Source organism: Felis catus, chromosome X (genome assembly GCF_018350175.1).
Source record: "Felis catus isolate Fca126 chromosome X, F.catus_Fca126_mat1.0, whole genome shotgun sequence".
Taxonomy (NCBI): domain Eukaryota; kingdom Metazoa; phylum Chordata; class Mammalia; order Carnivora; family Felidae; genus Felis; species Felis catus.
Window position 1 is genome coordinate 90,505,448 of NC_058386.1, and position 23,713 is coordinate 90,529,160.

The 23,713-nt window shown below is 41.6% G+C and overlaps 1 protein-coding gene across 21 annotated transcripts in view; it reads left to right on the top strand.

The window, feature by feature from the left end:
• Nucleotides 1-23,713, top strand: part of PAK3 (p21 (RAC1) activated kinase 3) — a 259,307-nt gene that overhangs the window by 183,823 nt on the left and 51,771 nt on the right. For 19 of the 21 annotated variants that reach the window (XM_023249300.2, XM_023249301.2, XM_023249303.2 and 16 more), the window contains 6 exons: nt 210-272; nt 1,871-1,915; nt 3,084-3,237; nt 5,238-5,275; nt 14,700-14,831; nt 15,710-15,875. In XM_023249300.2, coding sequence (XP_023105068.1) covers nt 210-272; nt 1,871-1,915; nt 3,084-3,237; nt 5,238-5,275; nt 14,700-14,831; nt 15,710-15,875 — 598 coding nt within the window. The remainder of the gene's footprint in view (nt 1-209; nt 273-1,870; nt 1,916-3,083; nt 3,238-5,237; nt 5,276-14,699; nt 14,832-15,709; nt 15,876-23,713) is intronic. The other 2 variants (XM_023249305.2, XM_023249306.2) reach the window with 2 other exon arrangements.

The following is a 23,713-nucleotide window of genomic DNA, read 5'->3' on the forward strand; positions in this document are numbered from 1 at the left end:
GGATTTTGAGCCATCTGTTGAACTGTGTCGTTCAGTTGTCTTACAAGGGCCTGTCATTGTCCTACGGCTAGCTGGCCCATGTAATCTTGTGTACCTGGATACACACTTGGACCCTGAGATTAAAATTAGGTTGGGAGGTGAGATTTGGGGTACTGAACTATTACAAGTCCTTACCCTTTATATTGCCATTTTTGTCCCAAATACTTTAGAACTCCCCCTTCCAGACCTCTCGACCTGTGACGGTCGCTTCAAGTCAATCAGAGGGAAAAATGGTATGAGTGATATAAATGATCATTTCCTATGATAAGATAAATGCTTGGCCTGTCGTATCATGCTGCCATTCTCCTGGGCTACACGGGACAATCCCCAGCTTGTCGTACATCTGGTCGTTATTGTACACGTGGTGAGGCATTGATATGTGCTCCTGCTTCTGATGCTCATACGTCTAGGCCTCCATTAGCTGTCTTAACTTTTGGGATTTGTACGTCAGTTTGGAGTAATGAGATGGCTTTCTGATTATGTGCCTCTGTGGCAGACATTCAAATTTAAGGGTCAGGTTTCATTGATGAACTACTAGTTTATCTCAACTTACAAAAGACAAAAGAAATTGTGTCAGCAGTGTAGCCATGTGGTAAGTACAGTTGTCTGAAGGATCTTCTGCAATTGGCAGCATGTTTTCCTGCTGTCTAGTGATCTCCAGACATTTATTTATCACAAAAGTTTAGAAGTGCCATGAGAATGTATAATAACTGCAAATATTCTAATAATTACGGTAATGACCATGCCAGTGATGTCTGCTCTAGTGGTTATGTGCAACGCATACCTGGTTTCGTAACACTTAATAACTCCTTTGGCCATTATAGTATTAACCAAATGCTATTAATTGCACTTAGAATCAGAACTGGGATCATGCATGGGCTCCTGAGTTCAAATATTTGGCTTAAGGCTTTAGCATCAAATTGCGTGATTAATGCATGTAAAAGTGTCGTTTTCACTGTGCTTGGAGTAACCCCAAATGCCAGGAATCAAAGACCCATGTCCCGAATCCAACCAGTTGGGTCAAAGCATGTTTCTGTAGCACTGGAGACAGTAGCTTTATTTGGACAAAGCTGGTATCTTTTCTCTGGTCTTCTTTTGTGGGGAGTGAGACTTCAGAGCTGTAGCATTAACATGGCAATTACTCATATATGGTTTGAAATGAAATGGTTTCCCTGCCCCTGGTCTAAAGGAACTCAAAGGCCGAGTCTGGCTGTGTGGGAAATCCTTAATCTAGTTTTCGTGACACCGGCCACGACTTTAACTACAAAGTACAGAAGAGTCACATCGATGGGAATGAAGTTGAATCTAGCGTCCCCACGTAGCCACCCTTTCAGTCGTAGCCACACAGACACTTCCCACGCAAAGCTGAAAATGGTGAACCAGAATTGGGAACTGAAATTTGTAAGTTCATCACATGGCCCCTGGCTACCTGTGATCACCCGGTTGTAAATACAACTTACAAATTATTGTCAAAGCTTTTCACGATGCCATCCTTCTTCCCTCCCCCACCCCCGAAGTCATGTTTCCGCCTTTTGGTAATCTCTCCAGTCATTTAATGGTAATTCTTATTATTGCATATTTATGGAGGACGCATCTGGCCAAAAGTGGAATTACGCATCCACTCCGTAGAACATTGTCGTTTTCTCTGTTTTCTTAAATCTGTCCTGCCCCTGATTTAGTTAATGCCTCTCTATTTTCATAACCGCCCCACTTTAGAAGGGATTACCCCCCTCCCCCATCCAGACCCATTGGTTTCATCTCCTCCCACCTTCTCAGTTGTCCCGCATTCTGTTTTAACTTTCTTTTCTTTCTTTATTTACGTCCATTACAGCCAGATCTCTATGGCTCACAGATGTGCCCAGGGAAGCTCCCAGAGGTGCGTCACAGGCCCAAAAGAAGCTTGCATCAAAGTGCTTCTTTGAGATGTCATAGCACTGCAGCAGCAGGTTCATGTGTGTGCAGTAGAGTTGTTGCTTGGCTTATATCACTTTTTTGTTGTCATTCCCAAACTCTGGAGGCCCACGTCACACATTGTTTTGCCGAGACTTCGTAGGACAAAGCCGCACAAATTGGGTCTAGATGCACTTCAGGAATGATGTGTCTGTCTCTCGCTCCAAGTCGCTCTTGGAGGGCGGACGATTATGAAATGGGGACATCCGGAGGCTGAATGTGTAGGAAAGAATGCTAAAATCCTCAAGGCACAACTAACTTTTCCAAGTAATTGGTGCAATTGTCCTTGGTTAGATTTCCAAATACCCCCTCCTCTGTGCTCTAAATGCTTTAGACGATTGCAAATTCTCACAGGGCTTTGCCATGGTTGTCACAGTCCCCAGGTTCTGTGTGGCCAATGAACAAAGTGGGGCGGAGGGGACGGAGGGAGGAGAGGAGAAAGCTGCAGGGAGAACGCCCAAAGCAGCGTTAATGTTACCGTTTCGCATCTCCGTGGTTATCGCTCCTCCGCTATTCTATTTTTGTCTCCTCTCAGTCCCCCTCTGTATTAAAGCCCTTGACACCCCCTCCCCCAAATTACATTTTGTAATCACAGAGTATAAACTGAACCAAGGGTGAGGCTTTTCTTTTATTTGGAAAGATAACTCCGATTCCAACGTGCCCAGAAAGAGCTTATGTTATTCCAGTCATACAAAAACCATTGATCTGCACTATACTATACGGTGCCCAAATTTAGAGAAGTCTTGCTATGTCTGCCCTGAGTCGCCAGAAAAAATAAGCTAAGCCGTAAACATCATTTCATGGATGAGCAGAATTAATATGGAGGTGATTTTCATGCGCTTTTTTTTTCTATCACAGTCATACTCCCACCCACCCTTTTTAAGTTGGATCCTAGTTTTACCTATGTGTTTTAATTAGAGAAGAGAATGATTGCATTGTTAAGTTACTAACTTTAAATCGAGAGTGTAACTTCAGTTTCCCAAGTGTAATCCTACAGGTAGCATGGGCTTCTTGGTGAAGAACTTTACTGGAACATGAAAAGGCAGCTTACTGAATGTTCTGAGCTGCCATTCTTTCCCTTTGGTTGTCCACAGGGAATTCCTGAGCAGTGGGCACGGTTGCTCCAAACCTCCAACATAACAAAGCTGGAACAGAAGAAGAATCCGCAAGCCGTCCTAGACGTTCTCAAATTCTACGATTCCAAAGAAACCGTCAACAACCAGAAATATATGAGCTTTACATCCGGAGGTAAGAGTAGATCGGAGGTATCAAAGAGAGGTGATTCTGATCTCAGAGCCTCAGGATTAGAACAGAATGCCTGGAGGGTGTCCGAAGTCAGTCCTGGTTCATTCTTCAAATGACTTTAACATAAGCAAATCGAAATATGGCTTGGGAGCTGAAGTTGATGTTAGGAGATTTTCTTGGGTGTTCGTAGAACTCAAGTAGGGACATTGTTCAGTGAAGAAGACACTTAGTCACTTAGGATCAGGCCCTGTGATGTGCTCGTGAAATAAGAGGTGTATGGACCAGACCGTGGTCTCTCGAAGTTTATTTTATCTTTTAGATTCATTGAATTGTACCATGATGATACAGCACACGTTTCGTGGTTGCCAGGTTATTTTGATCCAACCTCAAAATGAGACCTAAAAAGGGAAATCATGTCTGGCTATTTATATGAAATCGAAATGACCGTATTCCTGCCAAATCTTGACTTCATTTGCTAGCATGTAGACCCAGCCTTTGTTTGAAGCTTTGATGTTCAAGTTTGTACTATACGCAACTGAAAAACATATACCAAACAATATTTTGGCATTTTGAGGAAAATGATCTGGGTTGCCTCCCTAGAACAACTTACTGTGTAAATTGTATAACGTCTAAAAAAAAAAAAAAAAAAAAAGAGGGAGAGAGAGAGAGAATCCTATCATCAGTGCCCCAGCTGTAAAGCGTCCCTACCTCTCAGCATTGATTTAAATATAGGGCAGGCTTGAAATATCTTCAAGAATGGTGCAAAGACCCACCTGAAAGGGGAGGAGCATCTCATTTGGTCATAACAAATGTCAAAGCCCAAACTTAAGGCATATAGCAATTCACCTGCTCGACGGGGCGATTTTAACGGAGAAGATTGCTTAACTGCTGTTCTCCAATGGAGAAAACCAAAAAAAGAAAAAAAGCAATCAAGGAGAGCTTTTCGTGGTATTTAGTCTTCCACATAGAGTGAAATATCTAAGAGATCCTAGTGACACATCAAGCAATGCTTAATGTGAGGAAATCTAGAACTGTCCTCCAGGTTCACTGTAGAACCACAGGTGACCAAGACCAAAAATGCATCATTCCAGTATTTGTCTGAGCTGAGTGAAACCCACCAGACATTTTTGGGATGCTCTAGTGTGGCAACTAAGGAATAGGGTAGGAGGAGGTGGGGAGAAGAGAAATCGAAGGGAAGGAAGGGAGGGCGGAAGCGAGGAAGGAGAAGGAGAGAGGAGGATAAGGAAGAAGGAGGTGGGGGAGAAATTCTGGATATAGATGTCTAGGTTCATACCAATCAGGAGTAGGTGATCTCAATATTCTTCCATATGGATGAGATTCGCTGGAGGCCTTCATTAAGGTCTATAAAATGGTGTAGTAAGGATGCAGGGGTGTGAGCTATTTTAAGAAAAGTGAGGGGCGCCTGGGTGGCTCAGTCACTTAAGCGTCTGAATCTTGGTTTCGGCTCAGGTCATGATCCCACAGTTTGTGGGATCGAGCCCCACGTCAGGCTCTGTGCTGACAGCGTGGAGCCTACTTGGGATCCTCTCTCTCCCTCTCTCTCTGCCCCTCCCTTGCTCTCTCTCTCTCTCTCTCTCTCAAATAAATTTGATTGATTGATTGATTGATTTTAGAGAGAGGGTGAGTTAGCAGGGGAAGGGCAGAGAAAGAGAGGGAGAGGATGTGAAGCAGGCACTACACTGACAGCAGAGAACCTGATGTGGGGCCCAAACTCAGAGCCGTCAGATCATGACCTGAACAGAAGTCAGATGCTTAACCGACTGAGCCACCAAGGCATCCCATCAAAATAAATAAATAAACTTTAAAAACAGAAAAGAAAAATCATGTCATTGTCATAGCATGCATTTAATACCGAATTGGAGAATCTCCTTCTGGTCAAAGGTTAAACCTGCATAGGTTATTATTTTTTTTTTATTAACTGTGGTCTCTAAATGAGGCAGTCTTTATGAAATAAAGGTGACATCTTTATCTTTACTTTTCAGATAAAAGTGCACACGGATACATAGCAGCCCATCCTTCGGTAAGTGAAAAATTGAAAATGGTTTAGAGTCCTCAGTGTTTCTGGCACTCCAACAGACTACTGTTGCACAGATTCAGCTTAGGCATAGGATATTTTAAAAAACAGTTTTTTAGAGGTATCATTTCGATATATAAAGTAAAAGGTATCGTTTCGATGTATAAAATATATAATTGTATATATAAATATAAAATATGGGATTTGTATATAAAATGTACAGAACATAAAATATATAACCCATTTTTAAGTGCACAGTTTGACGACTCCAGGTAAATCTACATACCAGTGCTCCCCTCACCACAATCCAGTTTTAAAATACTTTCATCACCTCTTAAGGTCCCTTAGGCCTGCTTCCTGTTATTCCCCATCCCACCCCCACTGTAGCCCCAGGCAGTCACTAATCTGGTATTACAGATTTGTCTTTGTGGACATTTCGTGTAAATGAAATAATACAGCATATGACCTTTCGGGATTGGCTTTCTTCACTCAGCATAATGCTCTTAGGATTCATCCAAGTTGTGTGTTATCAGTAGTTTGTTCCTTGTTATTGCTAAGCAGTATTCCATGGTATGGGTGCACCGCTGTTGAACGGTCTACCCTTTGGAGGATCTCTGGCCCGTTTACAGTTTTTGGCTATTCTAAGTAAAGCTACTGTGAACATAGGTGTTTAACCTTTAGGTAGATAAATGTTTGTGTTTCTCTTACATATAGAATCTTGCAAGTAATCATAATGATAGGGACTTCTCTTTACTGAACACTTACCAATGTGCCAGGCGCCGGGATAATAACATTTTTTCTTTATTTATTTTGAGAGTGAGAAAGAGCGTGAGCAGGGGAGGGGCAGAGAGATAGGGAGAGAGAGAGCGATCCCAAGCAGGCTCTGCACTGTCAGCGCAGAGCCCCGAATGAAGCACGAACGCATGAACCGTGAGATCATGACCCGAGTCGAGATCAAGAGTTGGAGGCTTAACCGGCTGAGCCACCCAGGCACCCCTGGGATCACACCATTTGACATTCACTTACCCTTTCTTGCAACCAAATTAGGTAAATTGTACCATTGTCTCCGTTTTACAAATGAAGTTCAGAGAGGCGAAGTAACTCATCTCAGGTCATACCCCTATACCTTTTAGTGTCACCTGTTCCAACAAACTGAGGTGCAGTGGCAAAGGTGACTTTGCCCAAAGTCACATAGACAGTTTTATCAGAGAAGTGACTAGAACATAAGTAACCTAGTTCAGAGTTCTTGGAAGTGATATGGTATCTGCAACCGTACCCATACGCATTAGACAGAACATTATCTTAGACAAGGCTTCCCTTTGTGTGATTTTATTTTGATATTTGATAGAAATTATTTCCTGCTTTGTTCGCTTCCTTAGGAGTGAAATAAGTAGCAGTGGTGGAAGTTTCCTGTTGGTTCAAAGAGTCATGGATAATGAACCTTTTGTAGAAGACAGATAGATGCTGGCCTCCTTGATATCACCCTGAGCAACACGTATGACAGCAGTAGGTCATTAGTGGTGAAGAGTAAAGGCTATGTAATAGCATGGCAGCTCCTCAAAAATTAAAAATAGAATTACCAGGGGTTCCCGGGTGGCTCAGTCAGTTAAGCGTCCAACTTCAGCTCAGATCATGATCTTGTGGTTCGTAAGTTCGAGCCCTGCGTCGGGCTCTGTGCTGACAGCTCAGAGCCTGGACCCTGCTTCAGAATCTGTGTCTCCCTCTCTCTGCCCCTCCCTCCCTCCCTCCCTCCTTCTCTCTCTCTCTCAAGAATAAATAAAATATTAAAAAGTACAGAATTACCATAGGATCCAGCAATCCCACTTCTGGATTTATGCCCGAAAGAATTGAAAGCAAGTTTTCAAATGGATTTTTATACACCCATGTTCGCAGCAGCATTATTCACAATATATAAAAGGTAGAAGCCACTCCCGTGTCCATCAGCAGATGATGGATAAATAAATGTGGTATATCCACGCCATGGTATATTATTCAGCCTTAAAAAGGAAGGACATTGTGACACGTGCTACCACGTGGATGAACCTTGAGGACATTGTGCCAATTGAAATAATCCAGTCATGAAAAGACAAATCCTGTATGTTTCTCCTTATATGAGGTATAGAGTACTCCATAGAAAGGGTTAAATTTTTGCAAGATGGAAAGGGTTCTGGAGATCGGTTGCACGACAGTGTGAATATACTTAATGCTACTGAACTGTACGTTTGAACAGTGGCCACGATGGTAACTTTTATGTTATGCGTATTTTACCACAGTGAAAAAAAAAGAATGAAGGCTCTGAACCTAGGTGTTTTTAGTCTTACTCCTCCACTTACAAGCTGCGCAACTTTGGGAAAGCGGCTTAGCTTTGCTGAGCCCGTCTTTCCTCAGCTTTGACTGGGTATAATAACGTTACCGACCTCCTAAAACTTGTGTGGATACTGAATGTGGTAATGCATATAATATACTTAGCACATGACCTAGCACATACTATATGTTTATTAAGTGTAACCTAGTATTACTATCACTTTTAGATGGCAATACGAGGAAAAACTCACTCTCTCCACGCCTGAGACTCCTGTGATGCCATGGTACTTGTGCCATGCTCAGATTCCCCAAAACGGAGTAGAATGTCATTCTTCCATTGTAACTGGTCATTTCTGCCCCCCTCTCCTCCTCTCCCGTGAGAGATTCCTAGGCCACACTGAAACAGCCTGTGAAGGGAAGTCATCTTAAAGTGAGAAAGACAAAAATGGCAACCTTCCAGGACCAACATGTACCCCACCTCACTTGGTTTAATTAATATTATTAGCGTTTAATGAATACTAGCTGGGTATTCGGGCAAAGAAATAGTTGGTATCTGTTTTAGGTAGGTCACTTATTTCAGACACTAACCTGCCAGGATGGTCTGTAGGTTGTTTTGTTTTGTTTTGTTTTGTTTTGTTTTGTTTTGTTTTATCAACAGTTTAGATATCCTAAAATACTGTCCCTTTCTTTTGAGCTTGCTTCTGTTGGTTTTGTTTGTGGAATTCAAACTAACTCTACGTAATGATCAAAATATTCCATCAAATCAGAAACAAAATGGTGTTCTCCCTGTTTGGAGATAAAACAAATGGATATTTATGTTTTCACATATATTTATCAAGTGCCTCTTTACAAGCACCAGGAAATTTGGAGCTCAGTCTGGTAAGGGAAGAGAAGTGTGCACATAAAGAAACACGATACAACACGGACCATATTACATACCATCAAATATGTGCATTTGCTATGAGAACTCAGAGAAAAGAGTTTGCTCTTCGCTGGGGAGGAAAAAGGAAGCAGACCCTAGTCTCTAAGAGCTTAAGCTCAGTGCCTGGTACAAAATAGGTACTTGGTACATATTAGTTGAACATTGAGTTGGAAAATGCTTCATATAAAAGGTGGCATTTGAGCTAGGTCTTGAAGGTCAGGTGGGATTTGGATCTGTGAAGATAGCGCGGGGCATTCTAAGCAAAAGAAAAAACATGGGAAAGGGCACAGTAGTCGGGAGGGCACAGGAACAAAAAGGTGTGGGTTTGAATGAAGACTGAGATATAAGAAAGGGAATCATAGGAATTAAGCTTTGAATGTTAAGGTGGAGCCAGATAATAGTGACCTTTACATACTAGTCTAAGAAATCTGACATTTTCTAGTAGACATTGGAAAGCCCTTGGAGTTTTTTGGACCAGGAGAATTAGGCAGTTAAGAGTTATTTGACAGCAAATGTCCAAAATGAATTAAAGGCAGACGATGAGGCTGGAGGAAGGGAGAGCACTTGGGGGAGCAGCACAAGCATCCAGGCCTTAGGTGGTAATAAGGGCCTGAGATAGTAGCAGTAGGAATGGAGAGGAAGTTCAAATTCTGGACATGTTTAGGTTATTGACTGGATGTTGGAAAATAGGTTAAGGTCAAAGATTCATAGCAGGCTTAAAATGATATGAGGATGGCCAAAAAGATAAGGACACCCTTGTTCAGGAGTTGCAACTTTTGTGAGAAGATGCTGAGTTTCCTGTTGGATAGTTCTGAGTTTGAAGGGCCAGAAGGACTTCCAGGTGGAGACAGTTGATTAAACTACTTAACTAAGGTTGTGTTTCTATTGATTGAATGAACTGGATTAGACCCTTGAGTTCAGATTGGATCCCTTCAGTGGGACTCAGCTACTTAGGAATGGGGAGTAGAGAGGACCCTGTGCTCTCCTTATGGTTCTAGGAGGAGATTGCACTTGACACTGCTTATGTTTTTTTTTTTTTGTTTTTCTTTGCATTAGGAACCCTCCCAAGTAGACCTAGCTATCCTGTAGGATCTGACTTAATGGGATTGGACTATCCCCTTATAAACGCAGCCTAAATTGATCACCAGTTTTGGCCTCTTTTACTAGCCTGGGTGGGAATTAAAATAGAAGCAGTGCTGTAGTCACAAAATATTTTTAACTAATGACTATATAATTAATATTGAATTCAGCAATACCTCCCATGGTCCTATGACATCTGCTTTACTGCTCACTTGTGGTAGCTTCTTTGATATTAGTATATTAAACACTAAATATTATTCAGGGACCTACTCTTCAATTTAAGGCTACTTTAAAATGTTGTATGTTTATTGTACTATTGAGAGTGAAGTAATGCATTTAGAATCCCGTACCGGTGTTCTGAGCAGAAGGTAACAACAGTAATATGAATAGGTCACGATTTGTGTCCAGAGAAGCTGGGTGTGTAGTTGACACAGATTGAGCTTTTGATTTGAAGTCCTGGTTTATTTTGTTCACCTAGATTAGTGGTTCTTTTACTTCAGTGTGTATCAGAATTGCCCGGGGAGTTCGCAAGTCGATCGTGAATGGAACCCTCAAATCTCCCTCTTAAACAAGCAGGAAAAGTGACCAAAGACCACATTTTGCATTATCTAAAGGCTCTAAGGTCCTTACTTCTAATTCCTTTGACCTTTAACAATTAAGCTCAAAGAAAGAAGAGTTTCCTAAGGTAGCTTCTCTAGCTAGTGTATTCTTCAGAGCAGGGTTTATAACTTACAGGCCATATGGATGGGCTTCAGAAGATCTATGAACCTTTGATATTATATGGAAAAGCACATATCTACCTGTAATCATTTGGAGAGATTGGCCAAACACTTCAGAATTCTAAAAGACTCCAGGACCTAGCTCAGGTAAAGAATTACCTCCCCTGCCGCACTGTGTGGCAAAAGAAGTGTATCACAAAAAAATTTTTTAAGCTTATCTATTTGAAGGGGGGAGGGGGAGAGAGAGGGAGACAGAATCCCAAGCAGGCTCTGTGCTGTCAGCACAGAGCCCGACACGGGGCTCGAACCCATGAACCTAGATCGTGACCTGAGCTGAGCTCAAGTGTCAGACGCTTAACCAACTAAGCCACCCAGGTGCCCCACAAAATTTTAATAAGACAAAAATATTCTTTACTTGCTGTTCATCTATCTATATTTTTTTGGCTTTTTAAAAACTTATTTTTAAGTTTTTATTTAAATTCCAGTTAGTTACCAGTGTAATTACTGTTAGTTTCAGGCATGCAATAGAGTGATTGAACACTCCCGTACAATACCTGATGCTCATCACAGCAAGTGCACTCCTGAATCCCCATGGCCTATTTCACCCATCCCTCTACCCTCCTCACCTCTGGTCATCATCTGAAGAGAAACCGGAGTATCTATATATTTTTTTCAAGTTTAGACAGTCATAGTAATTTTCAGCCTAGAAGGAAGAGCATAGCGACATTATACCTGTGACTCCCAAAAAAGACCACCTGAGAAGCCTGTTAATCAAGCGAAGCTGTTTATTAAACTTTAGCCGCAAGTAAGAGCCCTCCCTTTATAGAGCTTTAGCAGTGTCTTAGACAGGGGCTGTCAGGGGAGAACATTTGTAGGGTTTTAGAGCATGGCTGTGTGATTTTAAAGCAGGTCTTATAAGGTTGGGATTGTGCGGTGTTTATGGTTAAATAGCTTTAGATTGGTGAAGCGAGAGTCTTGAAGAGAGTCTTGGTGAGCAAGGTGTTATTATGACTAAGTAAAATACTTTCAGTCTTATCTTTCAAGAACAACCATTTCTTGAGGATGTTGTTTTTGCTTGCTCTCAGTATTGTTTAACGTAAGAACAGGAAAATATGCTGTCTCGATGCTGGTTTACCACAGGAAAAGAAAAATAACACTGCCCCGCCCCAGTGTTAATTACACAGGCTGGACAAGGGACCAGTGCCTGGTCCTGGTATTATTTAGCACAGGGGCAGGAAATTATGTTGATTTCAGTTCTCCGTACCAGTGCCTGGTGTTCTAGGTGTGTTCTGGGTAGCTAATGTTCCCTGTGCCATCCATCATGCAAAAGACAATGTCCCCTGAAGAACGCACATTCTTCTCAACCAACCAACCAGCCAATATGACAGCCTAGTGTTTGGTACCAGATAAACAGAAATACGGGTCTTCCTCCTCCCTTACAAACTTTCAAGAAAATGAAAGACTTTAGGTTTTCCTAATAGTCCCTTAGTCCATCCTTAGAGATGGAGAGTGTCCCCCATATTAAACGGGAATAGAGAGGATGGTAATGAATGTTGAGAAACTGATATTTTGCAGGTGCGTCTTCTTTACTGAAACAGCGATGGTTGAGATGTGCAAGCCTACATCTTGGTCAGTAGGACTGCTTGGTCTTTGTACCAGTCTGAGAAGCCCAGACCTAGGCCCATTATATTTGCCACCGGGATTGTTTTTAGGTGCTCACAGGTTGTATATACACTCTCTTATGGAAACCGCATGATGCATTGTATCAAATATATTAAAGGGCTCCCATATCCCATTTAATTTTTTTGCCATACACTTTTTCAAGTGATTTTTTAAAACAGTGCTTTTGACCATTAGTTGATTGCAGGTAGCATTAGAGTCATGGTTAGGCGTAATTTATTGGAAATCATCATAAATACTGAAGAACTGTTGCTAAATAAGACACTCTAACCTACAATTTGTTTTTTAATGTAATGCAATTCCTGTAAAATATATACTAAATTTAAGTAACTAAGTTGACATGTAGTTACACTTCATAGACACGTAATGAGACATTAATGAGTTTAGATTTTAGAGGTTTTTGTAGCATTTTGGAGCCAATGATTTATTTCTGACTTCTCATATTTTCCAAGGCCCTCATAAAGGTTACTATCCCTAGGCATGGTTCATATTGCCCGGCAGATAAAATAGCTTTGTTTGCCATATCAAAAGTAGTCAGTTGATAGGCAGGTTCTGCTCCTTCTACCAACAAACGGTAACTAGGTGCATTCTTGATCCCAGCCGGCGTAAGATAGAGCAGAACTTTCTGAAACAAAGTGATAGCAAAGCAGACACCAGTAACCTAAAGGCAGTTTCTTCCCGTGACCACTGAAGTGCCCTGAGGAGTTAGTCTTTCATAAGAAGAAACTGATTTTTTTTATCTGAAAACTTAATGTCATTAACACATGTTGCTTTCAACGCAGCCACGATACAATGTAATAGCCTCGCTATTTTGCCTGGAATAAGAACAAATATAGGTGTATAAATAAGAAAACCAGGGGCACCTGGGTGGCTCAGTTGGTTGAGCGTCTGACTTGGGCTCAGGTCATAATCGCACAGGTTCGTGAGTTCGAGCCCCACATCAGGCTTTGCGCTGACAGCACAGAGCCTGCTTCGGATTCTCCGTCTCCCTCTGTATGTGCCCCTCCTCCAGTACCTCTCTCTCTCTCTTTCACTCTCTCTCTTTCTCTCAAAAATAAACAAACATAAAACTTTAAAAAAAAATAAGAAAACCAATATCAAGTAAGCATTATCAATTTCAGTCTATAAACCACATATCAGGGCAAGCAAATATTCTTTCAAGTGCTTATAAATTCTAAGTTGTCTTCCTTTTCACAGTAGATAAATCTTGCTGTCTCCAATCCAATATATGATTACACCTTATAACTTTACCACCGGTTTATACATGATTGTAGAAAATCCATGTTGAATTTTCATCGGAGGCTGAGGTCCTTTGAGGTAATAGTCTATTAGTAGGCTCCCTGTATCTACCTCAGGAGCTTTGTCCTCAAGAAATGAAAATTCTTTTTAGGATTAGCTTGAGCCAGCATACCCAAAGGCATAAACAAAAAACAAATACACACACAAAACAAAACATAAAAAGACATCTGTAATAGTACTTTCCAACAGAAGTGAATGTTATGAAAGCCATATGTGTAACTTTAAATTTTCTAGTAGCCACATTGAAAAAAAAGTAAAAAGAAATAGGTGAAATTAATTTTAATACTATTTTATTTAACTCAATGTATTCAAGATATTACTATGTCGACCTATAAACCAACATAAAGGGAAATATTTTTCATCAAAGAAATATTTTACAATTTTTTCATGTTACATATTCAACGTCTGGTGTATACTTTATACTTACAACCCATCTCAATTCAGACTAGCCACACTGTGACTGTTCATTAGCCATGGAGAGCTGGTGGCTGCCATCTTGGACAGCACAGACCTATATCATAGTTCAATGATTTTTAAACTTGAGCCTCAACCGGAATCACCTGAAAGGCTTGTTATAACACGTTGTTAGACCCCACTCCCAGATCTATGATTCATTGGTGTGGATAGAGCCCAAGGGTTTGCTTTTCTAACAAGTCCCTTGATGATGCTGATGAGGCTGGCCTGGGGACAACACTTTGAGAACCATGGCTACAGTTCTTTCAAAATTCTGCTTTGGAACGTTTTACCCGGCATTAACATGAATGATCAAGAACCGATCCTAGATACTACAGGTGTTGTTATTTTTGGTGGTGTTATTGCCATTTTTAACATTGCAAATCACCATTTACCTGTTGGTTAAGACTGAATAATTATTTCTGTTGATGAATATCCCTTAGCTCTCCATGTCTGTTACTCTCTGAGTGCTTCTTTCCAGGAGGATGAACAGGGGAGCAACATTTTTGGGCTTGCTTGTACTTAGTGAGTATTTGCAGAGCTGTATTAATACCATATCTATACGCATGCTCTGATCCTCAGGCACAACATAGCCTGTTTCTGGTCGACAAAATATCAATCAACAGGTTGACAAGCTGCCTGGTACAAATTGAAGGCTTTATAGCACTTAAAAAATATATTCATTGATTTCAAGAGCATTGAACTTTGACTAGCCCACTGTTTCTGAGCCCAGTGGAAAATAACAAGATTTTGAAAATTTCATGATGTTAAAAAAATTTTTCTTGTCATGATGTTTCAAACCGTGGCTTGAATTCACCTTCGAATGTGGGCAGAACCGATCACCAAATTGTAGATGGTTCTTCTGTTCAGTTGTAAAAGGTGCAGTTTCTTCATAGCTCATTTCCCTTTTCTCATTTCTGAAGAAAAACGAGGCGTTAATACCTGGTCTTTAAACTTTGTTTTTTGTCACAAGAGTACAAAAACAGCGTCAGAGCCTCCTTTGGCTCCTCCTGTGTCCGAAGAAGAAGACGAAGAAGAGGAAGAAGAAGAAGACGACAATGAGCCCCCGCCGGTTATTGCGCCAAGACCAGAGCATACGAAATCAGTAAGCCACAAATGACTGTTTTCTAAATGATTCAGAAGATGCCCTTTGGAGCAATCGTAAAGTCAGAATCTAGTTAATCAACTAATACCTATTGAGGATCCACTGTGTTCCCAGAACTAGAATATAAGATACAACCTTGGCTGAAGTTGCTATTTGAGGATACAGGATAGTACGTGACAACTAGAGAATGATACTGAACAATGTACAAAGAAGCGCTAAGTTATAAAATTGCTGCAGATGTTAAATTAGAGAAGGAAATCCATGTGAATTAAGTAGGAAGAATTGCCTAAGCAGAGACACTGAGACCAGAATTAGCTCAGGATATGTGAGGACCTCAAAGGACTGGGTCCTGTGAGCTTCCAAGGGCAGTGTATTTGAAGCAACTTAAAGTTCTTTTTTAAATAATCGATCACTTGTCTTTAAAAACTTATTGGGGGTAGGGGTTGGGGTGGGGAGGAGGGGTGAATAGGCAGAGCACAGAGGATTTTTAGCTAGTGACAAAACTCCATCACCATAATGATGGATACATGTCATTATACATTTGTCCAGACCTATAGAATGTATACACTAAGAGTGAACCAGATATAAACCATTGACTTTGGGTGATTATGACATGTCGGTGTAAGTTCATCAGTTGTAACAAATGTCCCACTCTGATGGAGGGGGTGGTGTTGGTGATAAGGGAGGCTGTGACGTTTGGGGGCGGGGGAAGATGGGAAATCTGTACCTTCCGCTCGACTTTGCTATGAACCAAAATCTGCTTTAAGATTTCATCTTAATCCAAAAAAGAAAACCTCACAGAAACGTTAGCATCTTGACTTCATATTCTTTCCTTGACCTACTGTTTTCATCGTAGAACTTTTTTTCTTGTCTTTAAGATCTACACTCGTTCTGTGCTTGAATCCATTGCTTCACCAGCAGCACCAAATAAAGAGGTCGCACCACCTTCTGCGGAGAATGCCAATTCCAGTACTTTGTATAGAAACACAGATCGGCAAAGGAAAAAATCCAAGATGACAGATGAGGAGATCCTAGAGAAGCTAAGTGAGTTTTTCTTTTTGCCATCATTACTTTCTTCATGGGATGGCTTCTCAAAAAACGTTTAAACTGAAAAACTGATCCTTTAAAAGTTTGGGGCCTGTTTGCATAAACTCCAGGCCCCCTGAAGTCAAAAGATGTAAAGTTTGGCACTTGCTGTGTATTCCAGATCACTCCTCCCCCCACACTCCAAATCTGACAGAAGCTAAATATTTTCACTTGAAAAGATCAATTAAGGTGATAACTTGCCATAATGAATCAAACAATAAGCTTTATTTTAAGATGACACTCCCAAAAGGAATAAAATAATCTGGTGACATCTTTTGATCATCACCCAAGGTCTCCCAACTGATCTGTCATGATAAGTAAGTCAACCTCAAAGCCCAACACAGTCAGTCAAACCAGCAGCCACAATAATACAGCCTCTTCCCTTAATTTAGGCGCATTTCTATGTGGAGAAGGGGGCAGGGCCAGCAAATGCTAGCAACCCTCCCACCCACAGTGTCATTTTTGGGTACCTACTTGTGCATATACACTGACTCCAGTTTGACAAAACAGTCCTCTTTCGGTGAGCTTTCTGGGTCAAGGAGGTCTAAGAAAAATGCATTGTCTGCTGAGAAGAGTCACAGGTCTGTGAAGCACATTCGTTAAGCTCATACTACAAAAACATCTAACAGATTTCTACTTATAGGCAATTGGTGCCCCCAGTGTCACTAACTCCTACTCATCCTTCAAAACCCAACTCAAAAGTTGCCTCCTCAGGAAAGCCTTCTGTGCTTCTCCCAGTCTGAGTTAAGGCCCCTCTTCTTTGCTGCCTTTATGGCAACAAGTCACACCGTACTCGTCCAATCTTTCACTTAGGCTGTGAGCTCCTCAAGGGAAGAGACTGTGTCTCCCTTTCCTGTATGTCCAGCTCCTAATAAAGTGCTTAGAACATAAAGGGACTTAACAAATACTTTTTGAGTGAATGAATGAAAAAATGAGCAAAAAGTGTACCTTTACTGAGTTCCTACTTGTCTGTTCCATGCAAGAATTTTTGGAGGAAAGCATAGAAAAGCAATTTCCTGCTATCGAGAAACTTACAATTTGATTTGGACGATAAGATTCGATAATGTGATACAATTAGAGCGTAGGAAGCCTTCTTGTTCATGCAAATTTCCATCTAAAAAGCCTCAGAAAAGAAAGAGAGCAGTGCCAGCTATAGGCCACAGGGAGACTCTGCAGAGAGGGTTGTGGGGCCGTTTTGCCTTTCCAGGAAATACTTGGCAACATGTGGAGACCTGTTTATAGTCACAACACAAGAAGTGCTCTATCTAGTAGATAGAGGCTAAGGAGGCTTCCAAAATCTCTACAATGCTAAGGACAAGCCCCCCTCCTTGCCCCTCTGCAACAAAGAATTATTCAGCCCAGAAGGTCAGCAGTGTTGAGGTTGAGACATTCTGAGCTAGAGGTGTTTGGAAAGGCAGAGTTTCGGGTTGCAGCTGGCACTCAGCATTTGGAGCTGGAATCACTCGACTTCAGCCAACTGACTTTATTATACGTGATTAAATATGCCTGTAGTGCTAATACCTACTATTTGCCATACTAACAATAGTAATAACTCCCATTTATGGAGCAGTCTCTGTGCTGGCCACTTTACATACATCAGAACGTTTACTTTTCTTAATAAGCCCTTGTGGTAGATTTCAACATCCTTATTTTACAGATCAGTGAGAGTCAGCCTCAAAAAGAGGCTAAAGCGGCCAAGTCACCAAACTAATGAGTGGCATAGTCAGAGTCTGAACTCAAATCTGTTTACCTTCAAAGGTTACAACTCGTTCTGTTACCCACTTTGCTTCTGTGCATCCCTACTGTCTGTATATGTAAAAGGGAAGGAAAAAGAAAGAATTGTCTGGGTAATTTCAGTTCAGTTATTCAGACTGTTAACCTCAACTCCCCCCCCCCCCCCATTTTGTACACAGAGACATGACCTGTGAGATTTGATCAGACTTTTAAAATCTAACAGCATCGCTTTAGTAAAAATGACTGTTACCGGCATTTGTTTCAAATCTTAATTGATTTATTACAATTAAAATGCATTTTTGGTTTTTTTACATTCAGTGACAGAGAAACAAGCATTCTTCTCTTGGGCCAAAATCCTGCAGTATTTGCACACTGCAATGGCCCTTGAGCTCGGGCCTTCCTTTTTTTTTTTTTTTTTTTTAATTTTGTAATGTTTATTTATTTTTGAAAGAGAGACAGAGAGACAGTGCGAGCAGGGAGGGACAGAGAGAGAGGGAGACACAGAATCTGAAGCAGGCTCCAGGCTCCAAGCCGTCAGCACAGAACCCAATGCGGGGCTCAAACCCACCAACCACGAAATCATGACCTGAGCTGAAGTCAGACGCTTAACTGACCGAACCACCCAGGTGCCCCTGGTCTTTTCTATTGGTCGTTTATTCTGCCCTGCACTGAGCAACGTGATGGAGAGGGGAAGACTACATTTGATTAAGAATTAAGTGTTTTCTCCTCTGTTGGAAAATGCTCGGGCCTCGAGAGACTCATTTTCTCTTGAGCCACTGGACCACCGATGACTGCCGGCCCTACCTTGTGCTTCCAGATATTGGCAGGGAGAACCTGTAGAAAAATGGCGGGGGGGAGGGTACTTTTCACGGAGTGGGTCCAGGCTGAGCTATTCTGCAAAGTCTGCAAAGTGGGGTCTTTCTTGCTTCTGTTGCACCATTGCCCTCTGTGTACCCCCTCTCTGCCATGTGCTTGCTGTATGACTTTAGACGATTTATTGAACCCCTCCGAGCCTCAGTTTCTTATCTGTCAAAAACCATAACTACATTTCAGGACTGTGTCTGTTGGATGAATTTTATGTAGCTCAACTATGACTAAGAGGAAAATATTGGAGCCAGAAATGACCAGCCCATTGCTTGTGTTACTTTGGGCAAGTTATTTAACTTTCCTTGACCTCTTATTCCTCACCTCACAACCCCCCCCCCCCCGCCAAAAATAGGGGTTGTAATAAAAAAATAGCGTTATAATAATTAAATGAGAATAATGCATGTAAAAACCTCAGCAACAGTACCTGGTACACAGTAGGAGCTCAATAAATGGCAATTACTATTTTATTACATGAGTATAAAGCCTTGATAAGACAATAGGACAGGCTTTGGAATGAATCATAAGGAAGTCTAAGTTCTAGGCCCACACTCGCTGTGTGGCTTCAGGCAAATCACTCAACTCCTCTGAATTTTAGTTTCTTCGTTTGAAAAATGGAGGTACGGGCGCCTGGGTGGCTCAGGTGGTTGGGCATCCAACTCTTGATTTTGGCTCAGATCATGATCCAGGATCATGGGATCGATCAAGCCCCGCATCAGTCTCCACGCTGAGCGTGGACCCTGCTTAAGATTCTCTCTCTCCCCCCTCAGCCCCTCTCCACCACTCACATGCTGTCTCTCACTCTCTAAAATGAAAAAAATATATATCTTCGATTTCTAAAAAGAAAAATGTCAGTAATAATAGTACGAATGTGACAGGGATTTTGTGAGGACTAAACAAGGTAAAGTATGTAAGACGCCAAGCACAAGAAAGAGGAGTATATAACTCTGATGTTGTTTTTGCAAAATGAGAGGAACCGGATTTTGTGACACGAAAAATTGGAGCGTGAGGTCTTCCAGCGGGACAGAATGTTTGAAACCAGAAATAATCCAAGACGTATGGTCCCTATGCAGCAGTCACTGGGGGACCTTGGGATCAGGCCCCTGTTGGAGCTTCGGGAAGGAGTAAAGGACCCTGTGCTGAGAAGCCAAGGAGAGGAGGAAGGCAGACAGAGCGCTGGAGGAATAGCCCACAGCCCATCCCAGAGCGGACCCCGCCATAAGCACGGGGAAGTAGAGAGAGCAGGCTCAGGGATCCAGTGACTGTGAGGTGGGCAGCACAGACCACAGAGCCGCCCAGCTATTCCTCTTCGGTGCAGATGCTGATTGTGGGGGCCAGACCATGGGATCATTAATAGCTGAAACAAACAGATCATCTTTCAGTTTTACACAGACAGATAGCCTGGGTCTGGCTTGTTCGTTGTGGTCTGTCTGAATCTGTTGGAAACTAAAGAAACCCCTGCATGTTAGAATTTCCAAAAGGCGCTGTCAGCGAAAATGTGCAACGCAGGAAATTTGTCTTGGGCCCCATAAGTCACCTCCGCTTCTTGTCCCTCCCCTTCTCCCACACCGCCCGCCCAAGACTTTTCTGTCCCCTCAGAAGGGACTAATAGTAATTTCGAGAATTCTTTTGCTTTTTTTCTCAGGAATCAAAACCTTCGGTCTGTAAGGGGCTAATAATCTTTTCATGGTTGGAGTTCAACTTAGCTTAATATGCAGGAAAATACATTGATCGGCTTTCCTGCCACTGATACCACATCACGGACCCGATTTTCAAATACTACTATTTAGTGATTTCTTAAATCCTTATACTTTGCAATGAATAGTTTGTGTCTTATTTAAGAATTTGCCCTGGCAGGAAATTGTTCTGGTCTTGCTCTCGGGGTTTTTTTTTTTTTTTCTCCTTTTTGATTTTGAGTAGCTGATTTTTGTCACTTTCCCCCCCCTATTGTGTCACAGTGGGCTTTTTCCCCTTTCCTTAGTGTAATGTATAAAAAAGCAAATTACAGTGGCTCTGATGAAAGAGGTCACTTGAAAAGCTTGTGTTGTGATTCGGAATCGTAAACAAGACCTCCTGTGTACTTGCCTGACATCAGTAGATGGCAGCACGCGCTCTCCTGTGAATGGTAATGGGTGTGGAGAAGCCATTTTATCTGAATAACAGTTCAGAAGCAGGAGCTCATCAAAATGGTTGTCTTTTGGTAAATCCTCATGAAAGGATTTATTTCCAGTTTTTTGTTTTTTTTTTTTTTTACTCTGCATACCAAGGAAATAAAGGTTGAGTAATTTACTACCATAAAACCTCATTAACCAAACCCTGCCAATTGAAATTGGTCATAATTCAGAAAGCGGCTTGGGCTGAAGCTTATTTGCTTTTTGTTCAGTCTACGGAAAAGACTTTGCTCAGCAACTTAATAGTATAACTTTTTTAGAAGACTATAAACTCCTAAATAAAATGATGGTTTCAAGTGATTTTGAAATTATCATTTCATTCAAAAGAAAAAAAAAAAAGCAAACGTCCAGGCCCTTATCCATTAATTGCTGTCTTGAATAAGGATAATTAGTTCTCGATGATGTAGAGATCTGTAAAACAATTTGAAATGTGAAGTGGCGATTCAGAAACTTAAATTGGTGGCATTCTATGGCAATAAATCAAGTAAAATACCTTCTCCAGCCCCTGTCTTAAAATATGGGGCAATTTCAAAAGGAAATTCCCAACTTTATTTGAGTTTACTTCAACAGACATCTATTGAGCAACTAGTGTATTTCTCACACAACATTATATAAGGAGGTACTGAGGATAGAGAAACGAATGAGCGGTGACTCTTGTTCTTAAGATACAGTCTATAAGGGGACATCAGATACATAGAGATGGATACATGGTGTATTAGGTATAGAGAAACAGCTAAGTGCAAAAAGAGAGACCGAAAAAGAGGGAGAAGGTACAGTACTAGAGAGAAGGGGAATTATTAATGTTATTCAAAACAAGTCAGGGAAGGCTTCCTAGAAGAGGCACCATCAAAGCTGAATTGAAGCATGAAAATTGGAACTTGAAATTTAAGAACATTCCAGGCAGGAGGATAGCATGTGTAGAAGGTATGCAGGCACATGCCTGGGAATGCTAACTTATTCAATGTCACTTGAATATAGAATTAGTAGGTGGGCGGTAGGATTGCAGTCTTAAGAGAGGAAGCTCAACTGGAAAGCAGGAGCATGAGTTGCAATTTGGCATGGTCAAAACATGAGGTTCTAGTGGTGAAGTGGGGAAGAGGAGATGGGAAAATGAAGCAAGAATCAGATATGAAGAGCCTTGTACCCCATACCAAGGAGTTTGAGCTTTACCCTGGAGGTGTCAGGGGAGGGTCTAGGACCCGTGAACCAGGGAATCACATGATCGGTTTTGCATTTAGAGCCTCCTGCCAGAGAGAGGTGTGGAGCTTGGACTGGAGTGTGAAGAGGCTGACAGTTGGGAGTACATTTAGGAGGCTGTTGCAATAGCCTGCCCAACCAGAACAGTAGTAATGAGGAGGGTCCACATTGCATAGGTATCTGTTTTTGAGAGAGAGAGAGAGATCGAGAGCAGGGGAGGGATGGAGAAGGAGTTGTATAGAGGATCCCAAGCAGGCTCCACACCATTAGCAAGGAGCCCGGCACTGGGCTCGATCTCACGAAATGTGAGATCGTGATCTGAGCCAAAACCAAGAGCTGGACGCTTAACCTACTGAGCCACCCAGGTGCCACTGAAAATGTATCTAGAAGGTAAACAGACATAGTCTCAAGACTCAGTGGACAACTGCATTGGGGGAGTGGAGGTGAGGGATGAGTCAGAGATGACTTCCGGGTTTCTGACTCAGGCTACTGAGTAGACAGATGGTAGTACCACGGACTGAGATGAGAAATGCAAGAGAAAAGGAATTAGAACAGCTCACACACTGTCTATGTCTTATTTAACTTCACTGAAACATGGAGCTCTATTATAAAAAACAAACCTCCACCACCACCACCACCACCACCACCACCACCACCAATAAACCTAACAGCTTGATGAGCAGTCCATGGCTGAAACTTTTTTTTTTTCAAGGTATACCATCTACTGGTAGGTCTGAATTTACATGGGGTGTTGTTTGTAGCACACAGTTTAGCACTTGAACGCGCACTTTCTTGTTCTCATGAATTTAGTCAACAAATATCTGTTCAGTGGTGGCCACTGATCTAGGCACTGAAGTTACAGGGATGAAAAGACAAGGTTCCTGCCCTCAAGAAGGAACATGGAAGTCTCATTAGAAGGATCAGAGGAGAATTCACAAAACAGGATGGCTTTGAAATAATGTTTAAATAATAAATAGGAATTCATGGGTTCGCTAGGAAAGGGAAAAGGGGAGCATCTGCAGAGACCTAAGCCTTGGATAGTGATACCATTACTAGGGTGTAAAGTAGGAGGGATGGAGAGTAGAATTCTATGTGGTCCGTCTGGTCAGATAGGAGTTAGATGGTGTTAGACGGTAAAGAGCCCTCTGTGCCAGACTGAGATTTGAATTTGATTATGTAGCAAGGAGAAACTTTTGAGGAATTATAAGTAAGAGTGAAATCATTCTGAAGTAGGGTGACCATACATCTCAGTTTATCCAGGACAAACTTAGTTAGTGAATTATATGGTCACCCTGTTCCAAAAGCATTGCGGAAGATAATTAGAGAAGGTAGCATTTTGAAGTAGGTAATGACTAGTGCAATTGTTTGGGCAAGAGATGTTAAGGGCCTGAACAATGGCAGTGGCCATGGGCGTGAAGAGGAAGGAATGAATAAGAGTAACAATTAGGAGGTAGAGTCTATAGATCTTCTCTTGATTAGTTCATGGTGTAAATCTTATCTTACTGACTCTACACTTCTTTGGAACAGGGGCCATATTAGTAAGATATAATTCAAAGGTAACAATAATGATATGTTTGCTTAAAAGAAAAAAAAAAACGAAGGGAGAGCCAGAGGCATGCAAATAAATTATTCCCTTCAAGGTAGTCTGCTTGAGAAGCTGAACCCATATTCCCACGGTGCTGCTATGGCCCAGAATTTTTCTGCACCCATTTGAACACCACTTGAAGAATCAGTGGTACTTCCTTCAGATTTATTCCGAGTGGTGGCAAATATTCATACTCTGAGTACTAAATTTGATATTTTGAAATAACAAAACCAATATTTTCTCCC